At 37.1% G+C, this 14,244-nt stretch overlaps 1 protein-coding gene across 8 annotated transcripts; it reads left to right on the top strand.

Annotated features, from left to right (window-relative positions):
• The first annotated feature begins 486 nt into the window (after positions 1–486).
• LOC122031894 (protein MODIFIER OF SNC1 1-like) lies at positions 487–13,535 on the top strand. Of its 8 annotated transcripts, XM_042591110.1 has the most exons (11): positions 487–672; positions 847–929; positions 3,573–3,651; positions 4,202–4,398; positions 4,501–4,575; positions 4,686–4,730; positions 4,832–5,246; positions 5,413–5,509; positions 8,344–8,421; positions 8,507–9,981; positions 10,691–13,535. In XM_042591110.1, the coding sequence occupies exons 5-11, from the start codon at positions 4,526–4,528 to the stop codon at positions 13,052–13,054; spliced, it is 4,524 nt and encodes a 1,507-aa protein (XP_042447044.1). In that variant the 5' UTR covers positions 487–672; positions 847–929; positions 3,573–3,651; positions 4,202–4,398; positions 4,501–4,525; the 3' UTR covers positions 13,055–13,535. The 8 variants fall into 8 exon arrangements, with proteins under 8 accessions (XP_042447044.1, XP_042447045.1, XP_042447037.1 ...); XM_042591111.1 differs by lacking the exon at positions 847–929; XM_042591103.1 differs by lacking the exon at positions 4,202–4,398.
• Positions 13,536–14,244: the final 709 nt, after the last annotated feature.

The following is a 14,244-nucleotide window of genomic DNA, read 5'->3' as shown; positions in this document are numbered from 1 at the left end:
GTTTGATTTTTATAAATCATCCGCCTAAAGTAAATCAGCTATGATTTTAATTTCAAAACTAGCACCACATTCATTTTTAAGAAAAAATTTATTTTGTATTTCAGATAAATTAAGATATTAATTTTTAGTATACCAAAATTTTACTTATTAAATAATATTATTAAAAACAATTATTATTAAGTAATATTTAAATATTTAATATATTAATATAAAATATTATTAAAAGTAACTCATCAATATCCTCCGTATTATTTTTTATTTGGCAAATTAATTCAAAAATAAGTTTATTATTATTATTTTAAGTTAGGCATTTTTGAAAAAAAAAACATAAATGAAGATTATATTTCCGTGATCGGGCCACGTTGGCATCTTCCGTTCGTCGATGCAAAAGCCCTGTTACATTCCAATCACCAAACATGTTCCCCACCAATCAAAATCGTCCGCGTGGTCCAATTCGCTTGATATTACTCACTGCCCTAGCTTTCTTCCTTTCTCGCCTTCTACCTCTTCTCTCGTCGCCACTCTGCCTCCTCTTCTTCGTCCCTTTTCTCCCTCCCCATTCCAACCGGCGGCGATTTCAGCCGGATCTGAAGACACCAGCGTACACCAGTTGCTCTGATCCGCTGGAAACCAACCCATTAAGCTCTCTACGCACTCCGTCACGGGAAGGAGGTATCGATCGCGACTCTTTTTCGATTCTAGGATTCGCCCCAAAAAACTTTGGTTCCGTAACGATTTTTGGGGATCGTATTGTTTGACGCCTACGATCCTCTATCTAAGTTTATATTTACTTTTTTGTTCAATTTTGATCGAAGCCTCGTTGAACCTATCGTGAAACTCTGGCAGTGATGCAATATGTTGCAGCGGGTTGATGTGTGAGAGATGAGTCTCAATCAGCGTTTTAGAATGCCCCTGCTCAGCCACTATAGGTAGGTTCTGAAGGGATCTACATAGCCTCCGCTTAGCCACTATAGGTGGGTTTTAGAATGCCCCTGCTCAGCCACTATAGGTACGTATATGCAATCTATACAGTTAAAAAAACTTATTTGATTTATTTAAGCTAATATAAAATAAATTAAATTGATCTAAAGCCCTAAGCTATGCGGAGTAGTAACTCGGATCTCGTAACTATTACTCAAACATTTATTTTTCTAGTGAAAAAACTCAAATATCAATATAACTATTTTTAATACTTTTAAGGCAGTGAATATAGGTCTAAGTTTGGACATATAATTTGCCACCAAATTGTTATATTTGGATATTACCCAAAATATTTCACCAACAAGGGTTAAATAGTGGTTTGGGCAATCTTTTGCCAGCAAATTGTTTCTTTGGATATTACCCAAAATATTTCATCCTATAACATAGGTTAAATAGCAGTCCAGTGCTATTATTTAGATCCTTGCAAACAATAAAAAATATATACACACACACACATAAATTAAAATAAATCTTTTTAGTGCATGTATGGAAAACCTATATTGAACAACTTGTACCAAAATTTCTAAAATTTTCTATGGATAAGTTCCTTGGGAAAAAAATATGGATAAGATCCTTATGGCTTTATTCAAAATTTCTAAGTTTCCAAAATTAGGTGTACGGCGTACCTACTTGGTAAATTTCCGCATTACTTTTCAAGACTGTGAAGGGACTTATATGGTTAAAAGAGCCATTTTCAGAGTGCTTTTCTAATGTTTTCCCGTACTCCATAATGTAAATTTAGTTTATAAACGGCTTATGGATTGACTTGATTTTTGTGCATTTTTGGATGGAAAATGATGAGTTTTAAAATACCATTCTAGGCTATATTGTCAGTATTTAGTGGTACAACCAAAGCTAGTGCAGGCACTGAAGTGAATCATAAATCTGATTTTAGTGTTGGTATAAGTTGTCCAATATAAGTATTTCCATACATTCAGTAAAAAGATTTATTTTAATTTATGTGTGTATATATAAGGATCTAAACAATATGTGATATGTATCAGTTAAAAAATCACTTGGTTTTGCATTGGACTGCTATTGGATGAAATATTTTGGGTAATATCCAAATAAAACAATTTGCTGCAAGAGATTTCCTAAACCACTATTTAACCATTGTTGATGAAACATTTTGGGCAATATCCAAATATAACAATTTGGTGACAAAGGATATGCCCAAACTTAGACCTATCTACAGTTCTACACTGCCTTAAAAGTATTAAAAATAGTGATATTAATATTTCAGTTCTTTTCACTTGAAAAATAAATGTTTAAGTAATAGTTACAAGTTACTAATTCGGGTAGCTTAGGGTTTTAGATCAATTTATTTTATTTTATATTAATTTAAATAATCCAAATATACATATGTGGTAGCTATGTAGATCCCTTCGGTACCCACCTATAGTGGCCGAGTAGGGGCATTCTAAAACCCCTATTGAGAGTGTGAGATTTAATACATATTGCTCTTGTTCCGACCCCACCTAGTGGGAAAAGGCTTGGTTGTTGTTGTTGTTGTTGTTGTTGCTCTTGTTTTAATTTCACTTTGGTTGATTTTACAATATAATTTTTTTTAAAAAAAATTTATTCTAGGTCATTATTACTGAAGGCAACTTTTACAGGATTATATACTTAAACAATCATTTGTGCGTGTAATTCATAAAACAAATTTTAACCTCTTTTGTTATATATTTTACTTGCATACTATTCTTTCCTCACCATAGGATGGCATTGCAGTTCACTATGTACTTACATGGGTCATGGATCTCAGATTGGGGGAAGATAAATGAGAACATCTCACCTGTGCGATCTTAAGCAAATACGGAAATAGGCTATTTTATAGGCCAATACAAAAGTTCACAAAAGCCTTATTCTTCTTTGTATCATAATGTTTAGAATTAGCTTACTTATCAGGTAAGTTTCTTTTTTATGTTGCAGTTTTTGGTTTACTGATGTGAATTATCTTTGCAGATGGGCTTAGTTTTACTGGCATATCATGTATTGGCAATTATATGGGAGTAAAATATATTTTAGAGAGGTATTGTTAGTAAGCAATTTAGTTAGAAGAGTGTAATCTATTAGAGTGTAAGGGGGTAGATGTAAATGGAAAATAAATCTTTAATGTAATTAAAATAATTTAATTTATTTGAATACTACTAATGATATGACTTTTCAAAGAGTTAAAGGGAAGGATGAGATATATAGCTGATCTAAATGGTTGAGATAAATGACTTGATGATAATGATGCCAATACTTACTATCCTAAGCAAACATAGGGAGGCGAACCATCGTTGTTCTTGTTATCCATCCTGTGATCAGGAACAATGAGTTTAGTATCAGTGCAGAGTGTATTCGTGTATGTTATTAGCAGTATGGTGCACCAATGTCCCCTGTCTCCAATTTCAATTGTTTGTAATATAGAAAATTTTCAATATCACATCATTGTTTGATGGGTTTACTTTGCTCAAATATCTTTATAATATACCTACCTAAGTTTCTGGGCAATTGAGTATTGTATCTTTGACTAATTTTCTTATAGAATCAAGCCATTTGATGCATTCTTAGAATAAGTGTTTATTTTGGATTTTGGCTTTCAGGTAGTGATTGGCATTCATTTCAATTATCCGGGAGTGCCCATTACTATATGGCTTCAAATATCCTGTCAGGAGATCGAAGGTTGATGATTGCTTGTGATTTCAATTCAATCTTTGTTCTTGATTACAAGTTCCTGTTTGAAGTTCAAACATTTTCCTTCTATTTTATTTTTTAAAGAAGACTTTTAGCAATTTTGTGTAAAATTTTTAGTAATATTTGGAGAAGATTGTAACTGCTGTATGTAAGTGTAGCCCACTTACTAAACAAGTCTCCATGGAAAATTTAAAATTGACAGCAGGCCTTATGATGGTCTCAATGCTTTTCAATGGTCACCTATATAAATGTAAGAGAGAAACTTGAAGAGAGATCTTACGTAGTCTAGATCATTTATCTTGCCATTTGAGATGCTTTCTTTCTTTCCATGGTGTCTACCTTCTACTTTATTTTCCCGCTCCTTCCATCCTTTCCTCTTTTCATGCTCCAAAGTTGGTATACCAAGAATGTCTTAAGCGGTAAATTTTGGAGATGAAGAATCTCCTCACAAAAGCTTATTCTCTTTTTTCGTCTTTTGGTTCTTCTGCTTCCCTAATTTTCTCCTCCAACCTCCTCACTTTTTTTTTTCTGGTTTCAGGGTTGATAGGAGGGCAACCACCTAATTGAGTTATATGGCCCTCACTCTGAAAATTCATGAGCCTCTAGTCTCTGGGAAAGATTTGGGGAGAGAGAGAAGGGTAGTAGACAAAACTGTTGGCCATAACATCTTTGTGTATTAGTTGACTACACATATTGAAATCTTGCATTTAAAGTCTTGCTTGAAATTTTGGCATGGTAATCAAGATGATCTAATGTTCTTAGTTATTTTCAAAACATTTTTTATGATTTCTTGCTTGTCAGTAATCATTGCATTTTTTTTTAATGGTACTTCTTTAGATGGGCTTCTGGACGAAAGTCAGGCATGACTATTTTAGGCAAAGTGCCAAAACCCATCAATTTACCTAGTCAAAGGTAACAATGCATTATCACTATAATTTATAATCTTATTTATGTATCTTGGTTTGATTTGTGTACTATTATTTTAATAGTTTTTTGTACTTAAATTTTGACCACTTTTGAAGGTCGGAGAACAATGGCCTCGACCCAAATGTGGAGATTGTTCCAAAGTGAGCCTATTGCTTCCTCATGTGTATTTTCCCCTTCTAAAACTGATGGAGGGATGCACTGTTTATTCTACTTGCATGATGATTCCTGATTGATATTTCAGGGGCACCCTTTCTTGGGGAAGCCGATCATCTTCATCAACCTCAAATGTGTGGAGTTCATCGACTCTACTATCACCTAAAACTGATGGAGGTACTGGTTCACCCAGTCATTATAATAGCCGCCCATCATCTGGTGGAAGTGGAACGAGGCCATCGACAGCGGGCAGTGATAAATCCCTAGACTCCCAAAATGCATGGGGTTCAAATTCTCACCCATCAACTGCATCTGGACTATCACCCTCACACCAGGCACCAGTGCTTGCATCTCGTCCCAGGAGTGCAGAAACAAGGCCAATTATTGCAGCTCGCCCTCGAAGTGCAGAAACAAGGCCAGGTAGCTCCCAGTTGTCTCGATTTGCAGAAAATGTACCAGAACCTGCAGTTGCATGGGGATCTACAAAAACTGCTGACAAGTTGGTATTTCCCTATCTTCCTTCTTCCAATCTGTTTTGCACATGTCTCTATGAACCTTCTGGTTGCAGCTGTACTCATGCTTTAATGTGCTTTAAAAATTTTAATTTTTCTTCATCTGAAATTTATTTTTGTTCTTTTGACATTCAACTTGATCTTTTATATGTGTTAGGGAATTGCATCATCAATAAATCACGAATTTTCCTTAAGTTCTGGAGACTTTCCAACTCTAGGCTCCGAGAAAGGAAATGAAATGCATGGTCAGCAAGGTGACTTTTTTTTTTCTATGTTGTCTTTAAATTTCATAATCCAAGTGTTAACAATATAAATATAAGATTATTTTTTATGAGTTTGCACTTTAGAAACAAGAGGTTAGCCAATCAAATTATGTTATTTAAGAGGTCCATCTCATTAGCAATATGTCTTGGATAGAATGGGGACAAGATGCTTGCAGCCAAACTCAAATAGTTGGAACAAATACGACTGAATGATGAAGATGATCCTTGCATAGACTTTAATGGAGGGAGAAGATCTATTCAGTAAACCTTGAGAGTGGTGACTAATTTTGTGATGACGATTAGCTTTGAGTTCTGTTGAACTCAAATGTACGTCATTAGATCACATATTGAGCGACCCAAAATATAAATACATAAAATTTGACATTTTTTAACTGTTGGAGCTTTTGGAATCATTGGTTTGTTGTTTAAATTTAATATAATTATCATTGTGGGATTATATTATTTATATCAATTTTATATCCTAATATTGGTGATAGATTCTGTAGTGAAGTGCAATTTATTTTATATTCATTTAGGTTTTACCAGATTATTATCAAGGTTTAAAAAGGCTGGTAAATGTGTGCGAATATATATGTGGACAAACATTTGATTAAATTGACTTATTCTTTTTTACAAATTTTTTGGTCCAAAGATTTAAACATAGTGAGGGCATGAAATCATTAATGATGACAATTTTTATGTCGCAACCCGTGTTTATAATGATGTCCAAGTAGTTGTATGAGACACCGTCGAATATATTCTATGTATTATCTCTAATATAGTGCATTAATCAATTTATAAAAAGGTACAATCACAAGTAAACAAGTGATAATTAATAAATGAACACATACCAACAACTAAATACATTGTATTTCACATTGCTTCGAGGAAAACACAACAAACGAGCAGAGGTAAAGTGATATATATATATATATATATACGAAAATATTACCCTGCGGCACACATCCGTGCGGATCGGTGCGGTGGATCGATCCACTGATCGATTCTGCCCCGTTGGATTGATCAATGGATCGATCCAGCAGGCGCGAGAAGACGAAGCGGGGCTGAATCGATCAATGGATCGATCCAGTAGACGCGAGAAGACGAAGCGGGCCAGAATCGGCCGCGACGCTAGCAGATGCAGCGCCGCCGATTCTAGCCGCGATCCGGCAGGAATCCGATCGCGGCCGGATCGCGACTGGATTCCGGCCAGATGACGGCCGGGATCCGGCCATTTTGTGGCCAAAATCGGTCGCGACGCTAGCAGATGTAGCGCTGCCAATTCTGGCCGGAATCTGGTCGCGATCCGATCGGAATCCGATCGTGTTGTGATCCAACCGAGGGGTGATCCGCTAGCGTCCCGTGAAGATCAGCGGCGACCGACCGCATGGAGCGTGCCGCAAGGTAACTTTTCTCTCTCTCTCTCTCTCTCTATATATATATATATATATATATATTAAAAAACACACCTGGACTGCCTGCCTGGGTCAACTAGGCTGGCTGCTATTTGGAGTCGCATAAAGGGACTGCTCAATCACTCGGCAAAGCGGCCCCTTCCATTTCAGTCTAGGCAAACACCTATACTGCTTTTTAGAATAGTGATTCTTATTCAGATTTGTTACTCATTTCTTGACTGATAGTTGAAGAGCAACTAAGGTGTTTGAAGTAAATAATACATGTATATGAATTGGGTATTCTTGTGATATTAAGCTGTCAACTACCAGGAAAAATTAAAGAAGGATTTAATTGGTTTGGAGGTTACTAAAGTTATAGTAGAAGTGAAAGTAATAAAAGGTATCAGGATCTACAAATGATAAAGTAGAAGAGTTTCTCATGGTTAGCGTCTCCAAGCTCATCTGTTTTTCACCAACCCTGAATTTTACCTCCATACACAGAAACCATTATGGGCACACCTTGAATGGTTGCCTTTTTAATGGACAGGAAAGGTACTATCACACATTATCATTTTGTTACATCGTTTTCTTAGCAATTAATATAATAGAAGAATTAGATGAAGGTGAAGAGGAAGTAGAAGAAGCAGTCATTGTTGTGGGATGTTTATCGATCCTTGTTGATCAAGCGATGATGGAAAGTATAACAGCTTAACTGTTAATTGGTTCATCAAAATTGTTAGCTTGTTCCAGCTTAGCAGTGTATCTTTGTTGTTGATCAAATTCTTGCTGATGAGGTTATGGGGTGATTGCAAGGTGCACAGTCTGAATCTAATCCTTGAACTGAGGCAGTATGTAATCTGCCGTCCCAATGTCATGGCCTATGCTGGGCCTTACTAAGTGAAATTTCTGCAGGGTACTGATACCTTACTGATCCAATAGATCTTTTAGATTGGTGTTGTTCTGAAATTTTACACACTCCAGCACCATACGAACCAGTTTCCACTGATGTGGATAACATACTGAGATTTTAACATTTTATATGGGCTGGTATTGGGTGGGTTCCATAATGTCACAAAGCTGTCTTGGATGGTACAATAATAATACCTTGACAACCTTCCAGCTTAACTCTGCTGATTCAAACAAATGATTGAAATGTTTTATAGCTTATAAATCAGGCCATACCATACTTCATCAAATCTTATTCTGTTTTTTTTTTTGGTCTGGTTACATTACCTTTTTATCAAAAAAAAAGAAAAAAAGAAAAAAAAGGCAAATTAGTCAATTCTGTTGTTGGCTGATTGCAGATTTTGCTTTGTTTTTTTATTCCAATCTCAAGTTAGTTTGATGCAAAAATACAATTGAAAACAAACAATACTTATTTTGTATCTTTTACTAGCAATATTTTATGCTATCTTTTACATCTTTGATTAGCAGGTCAAACATTCCAAGAACATACTGATGCGTCTTCTGGTCCTCTGAGATCCAATGAAAGCCTGAAATCCCCTCGTGGTGGGTGAAGATGCATTAGCTTGCTTGGTTTTTAAGTTGCCTATTCTTATCATAATAGGACTCAAGATATGCTTTGTGAACTCAGGAGAAGATGCCTGCATGGATCAAGAGGATGCCAGTGCTCCTAGAACTGGGAGAGAGACTTCTTATGGAGTTGCTGCCTCACATAACCAAGAATTGCATAATAATTCTCAGCAGGCACAGCCACTTAAAAGCGCCAAATTGACACCTACTCAGTTCGATTCTTGGCATGGTCCTGGAATTCATGCTCCTGACAAAGTTTTGTACAGAGGGGCATTAGTTGGTCCTTATGGACTGGCAGGGCCTCCTGGTGGTTTTCCTGTTGAATCTTGTGTGTGCTATCCTCATCCATTGCCATCCAACTCAGAGGCTGTTCCAAGGCCAGGTGCCGGGTCTGTTCAGTACCAATCTTCATCTGGAGATGTGTATCGGCCTCAAGTGCTGCCTAATTCATACATGTTTTCTAGTCACCCTGTTATTCCGGCCATACCTGGGCCCTATCCTACACCTGTCCCGTATGATGGATGTTATAGCTATCATCAAGCAAGTTTTTGCACTTCTGGTGAACAACAAATGCCTTCAACAAGAGTGGCTACTCAACCAAGTTTCTTCAAAAATCCTAAATCCAATAGCAGCATAACCTCAGATGAGTATCGAAATAATCTTGGTAGAGATTTCACAAAAAGGACGGAGGTACAAGTACTATCTAATAGAGCTCGTGCTCCTTTTCAAGGGCCTTATAAGGTTTTGCTAAAACAACAAGGTGACATAGCAAATAATGCTCCACAAGTGAAAGTGCACAGTGGAACTCTATCACCTAATACGACACAATGCCATGTTGAAAAACCTAAAGAATCCATATCTAAGGAGAGTGAGCTGTCTCCAGGTTGCCAAAAGAATGACATCGTCAATGATATGAATCTGGAAATTGATCACCAAGCATCACTGAAAGTAGCTGTTGATGGTATGGGTCAGCCTTCAAATCCTGTTATCTCTGGTTTGGGAGAAAATTCCCGTAGAACATCTGAAGGAATACTGAAGAGAGAACCAACTGTTGCAATTCGAGGGATTCATGATTGGAAGCATAATACTGCTTCAAGAACGAATACTTCACTGATTGGAAAAATAGAAGACTTAAATAACAAAGTTAGAAGTGCTGAAAACCATAGCATAATTGGAGAATTGCTATCTAAACAAGAGAGATTAAAACAACCAAAAGTTGCCAATGCAAGGTCTGAACATTCTGTCAAAGCTAGAAGTACTTCTATCCCAGTTTCTTTGGACATGCATGCCACCGATTCAACAGTTGTATCTAGGCAGTCAGACTCTGATCTCATTCCAATTGAAGCAGGTTCCCATGTTTCAAAAGGAACCCACTCCACTCCAGGTAGGGGTGAGTATCATTCTAACTCAATGTTAGATTATCAAACCGATGGTGGTCGAACAAGAGAATTATCTGAAAAAGACCCTTCTGTTGTTCTGACGGAAAAAAACACCACAGAAGATGCCTATTCAGATTTACTTGATCACAAAAACCAGGTCAGTGTCTTCCTCTGATTTGGTTAAATGTTGTGATTGCATAATGAGGGGGATTCATAGTGCATTTATCAAAGTGAATTATGGCTTCCATGTGTAGTTGACAAATAACTGCTAAATGCTTTCCATAAATGACCCATATTTCTTGTTCTTTTGTTTTCTCCCCATTTTTTTTGGAAATGTTAGGTACAAATTAGATACCATTTATAAAATTTTGTATAGGACTTTCAACGGTCTTGGTATGTGTCCTCTTATGAATAATTTTATATAGTTCAGCACCTTTGGTTCCAAAATAAAATAGATAAATTTGTATCCATTTATTTTTGAGAAAAATACTCTTATGAATGAATTCGGAGGGCAAGTATGAAATTCTGTTCTGGGTGTGAATATATTTGAAATCCCATGTGAAATAAAAGGCATAAGCAAGAACATAAGCAAGAACATAAGCTACAACTGTAGGTGAAACGCCTCATTATAACTATGTTGTTTTTAGATGACATTCATTCCAATAAATTCTCTAGTTTTTGTTCCAATTTTATTTATAGTGACAATGCTTATGCTCATCTTGTTCCTATGTGTCCCCAGACTTTTGCAAGGTAAAAGTGAATGTCTGAATCTCGATCAAAAGTCAACATTGTATTTTCTTTCTTTCTTTTTTGAAAATGGTATCGGAGTATGGATAAATGTTTTTGATGCCCTTTTCTTTGCTCAGCGTGCTAAAACGAAAGAGTTGGCTGGACAACGTGCAAAGCAGTTACAGAGAGAAGAGGAGAGGATGAGGGATCAAAAAGCAAAATCTCTTGCAAAGTTGGAAGAACTGAACAGACACTCAGCAACGAGCACAAAACCTAAGTCAAATGAGGCATCATCCTCTGGCCATATTCTGCATCAGCCAGAAGATGCTGGAGTAGATGCAGCCTCAAATGTTACCCTCTTTACAGCTGATATACCACTACAGGCAAATAACGACGAGTATAACAATGTTGGACCAGTAGTTTCTTTGCCTCCCAATTCTGTTTCTCATACTCCAGAAACAGTTGCCCAAGATTCATCCGCTATTATGCCTACTCTTTCAATGGAGCATCATACGAATACTACAGCAGTTGCAGCGCAAGACACTTCACAGTCTAATGCTTCCAGTGGTTCCAAGCATAGACAGATGGGACACCGAAGAAGGCAGAAATTTTCAATGGAGAAAAACACAGGCGAGAAGTCAATGAGGGATGATGCAGGATCAAAACATCTTGATGAGGCTTTATATCAGAATAGATCAAATGAGAAGCAATTTACCGGTGAAAAGAAAGAGAGCCCACAAAAGTTTGTTGAAGTCAATGCACCTGCATCAAGTGTTGATATGTTGCCCCATAATGGAGATTCTTCTCTGCACCAGAAGAAGAAAAATAATAGAAACTGGAGGAATAAAAACAGGGATGATACTTTATTTGGCTCTAGCTTAACAACACATTCAAATGTAAAGATTGAAGAATACCCAAGTCAAAGTCCTAAGACTATTCCTGCACCACCAGATATGGAAACTTCACCAGTTCCTGCCATAATTTCTGCTGACCATAGTAGCGGTCAGGAGTCTGGGGATGGCATAGTAAACTCCCAAGGGTCTTCTAAAGTTGATGACGAAATTCAAGGTAGGATGAGCAGCCATTGGAGACCCCATCCATTTCGAAAGACAGCAAGAAACTATCAGTCCGTTAGGCCTACTGACAAGGTTCATGGAAGTGAGACTGTCATCAGGGCACCTGTAAGGCCTGCAAATAAGATTGAACAATCTGAGGAAATCAAGCAGAATAGTACAATGGGAAATAACTCTGATTCTTCGCAACAGATTGGACATGATATCAGTGGTACAAAAACAAAGAGGGCTGAGATGGAGAGATATGTCCCTAAACCTGTTGCCAAAGAACACTTGCAGCAAGAAAATAATCAAAAGTCTTCAACCCATGACAATCAAATGGCTTTTGATGACATGCATGAGAAACCTCATTTGGATTCCAAAGTTGTCGGGTTGTGTAAAATTGATGGCTCATCTGATTTTGGGGTTGAAACAAAGAAGGCAGAGGAAAATAGGCCTGGCAGGCGTGGTAGGGTTCACGCCTCTTGGCGTCAAAGGAGTTCAGCCGATTCTGCTCTTCCTTCACAGACTCCAAATGAAAATGTGCAACCCCCTGATGGGACCAAAATTTTCAACAAACCTTCCAATCAGCATCTACCATTACCAGAACAGGTAAAATCTGATGACAGGGAGAATTACGACAAATTCATGCAGAAAAATTCAGACGTGGTTTCTGCCCTGACCAAAGATCAGGGGATGAGAAGCAAGCAAAAACATCATCAAACTCACAGAGTTACAGGAAGCAATTATGGGATTTCCGAGGATCAAAATTTCAAGAATGAAACAAATGATAAAAATGGTGACAGTCATCTCAATTTAGATACAAGTGAAAATGATGTGAAAAATTGCATAAATGATCCCCGTAAGCATGCTGTTGGTGAACATGTTAAGTCTCACTCTCGCTGGAAACCCAAGTCTCAAATTTCTCACCCAGGTAAGGGCACTGGAGGACAAAGAAACTTCTATCACGCTGTAAGAGTTGAGAAGTTCAGTTATCCTGGCACTGGGACCAACTACCTGAGTAATGAAGGTAACAACACCCTGGACCAGAAAGATCAGTCTCGTAATTCTGCTCCACCAGTGGAGCAGATGCATATCAGAAAACCAGTTGGCGATGTGAATGGACATCTCGATGGGCGTTTTATTAGAGAGCAGGAAGCAACATATAGGATCAGGGATTTTATGCACACTTCTGGAAAATCAAATGGCCAGAGAATAGATGACCAACGGAGGAGCACTCCATATTTTGAATACCAGCCAGTTGATCCTTACAGGAAGCAAAGCGATACATACCACAGGTCGAACTCGAACACCGATCAAGAACCACAACGTCACCATGCTTCCAGGCAGAGCTACAAGGAACATCATCATACTCAAACAAGAAACCATCGACGCTTCATTCGCGGAGCTACTACTGCCCATGTTGATTCTAACAATGGTGAAGAATGAAACATGCTATACAGGTGCTCACACGGCCACTTTGCTTGTTACCAACTGATTAGGCATTAAAACTCCACCGATAATACTTCACAGCATTACGAGGGAAGCTTTTGTAGTTGTAGTGGAAGTTTCACTCTGTTATTTTCCTTATCTGCATGTTGAGGCATAGTACGATCCTACCGAAAAGAGTTCATGGATTTGGAGCATGTGGGTTGGTCCCATTACATGTACATCCTCTGTCCGCCATCAAGAACGGGTTTTGCCGCCGATTTTCCTACTAGTTAATGCTGCTTCAAATATGGTTTGAGGTAAGAAGTGTTTGTTTCCACGAGTTGAAATCGCAATTTGTTACACGAGACATGTTGTTAATTAGTGTTTCTCCTCACTGTCTGCCCTACGTGGAACTTTGTACAGATATTTGCTTTGTGTTCCATGTCGACTCATTTTCCCCTCTTCAACTTTTTAAATTTTTTGGGGGTACTGATTTCTATTTCATGTGTTGCTTTCTGTTGGACCGGGCCAAACCAGTGGTGATCGAGGTGGACCATTTCAGTAATCGAACAGCCTAACTGGGTCTCTTAATAGCACCATTCTAGTCGGAGAGAATATGACTTTAGGTCTTTCAATAGCTAATCAAGCGATTTAAGATTAAAATGTGATATATTATAGGGGATTTTTCTCTGAAAAAGTGAGCTTATGAATATGGATGAGCCTCCATGAATGCTTGCTGAGTTAACTTGGTGGTTTATGGGTTTATGAGAAACTTTTGTAGTATCAAACCGGAGTCATTTCCGGATCAATTTTTTGGGCAACCTTATTTTTATCATCATTATTAATAAGAGATTTTATCCTCTTTTTAATCTTTAAAAAATATTTTATTAACTTGATTTAAATTATTTAAATTTAATTAAAACTATTCTAACTTTATTTAAATTATTCAACACTAGTGTAATAACTATAATTGTAATTACCATAATGTGGAGTGATTTTTTTTATTGGATATGCACATGCAGAGAATGAGGATAAGACACCTTCACATGCATATTACAGAGTTATTCTTAAGAGAATACTAATAAGAAAATTTAAATATATGTATATAAAATTTTAAATTTCTATTCGATATCTCACACAATGGATATCCAAAGATGTTCAAAATCAATATGGTATATATTTTTTTACTGATATAAATTATAAATTAT

The sequence above is a fragment of the Zingiber officinale genome, chromosome 11A, assembly GCF_018446385.1.
Source record: "Zingiber officinale cultivar Zhangliang chromosome 11A, Zo_v1.1, whole genome shotgun sequence".
Classification (NCBI taxonomy): Eukaryota; Viridiplantae; Streptophyta; class Magnoliopsida; order Zingiberales; family Zingiberaceae; genus Zingiber; species Zingiber officinale.
The sequence above is the reverse complement of the archived record's forward strand: the minus strand, read 5'-3'. Positions and strand labels throughout refer to the sequence as shown.

Coding starts and splice junctions, on each gene's coding strand:
- LOC122031894 (XM_042591102.1), top strand. CDS start 3,620: ATGGCTTCAAATATCCTGTCAGGAGATCGAAG. Junction 4,576..4,685: donor ATCAATTTACCTAGTCAAAG/GTAACAATGCAT, acceptor CCACTTTTGAAG/GTCGGAGAACAATGGCCTCG. Junction 5,247..5,412: donor CAAAAACTGCTGACAAGTTG/GTATTTCCCTAT, acceptor TATATGTGTTAG/GGAATTGCATCATCAATAAA.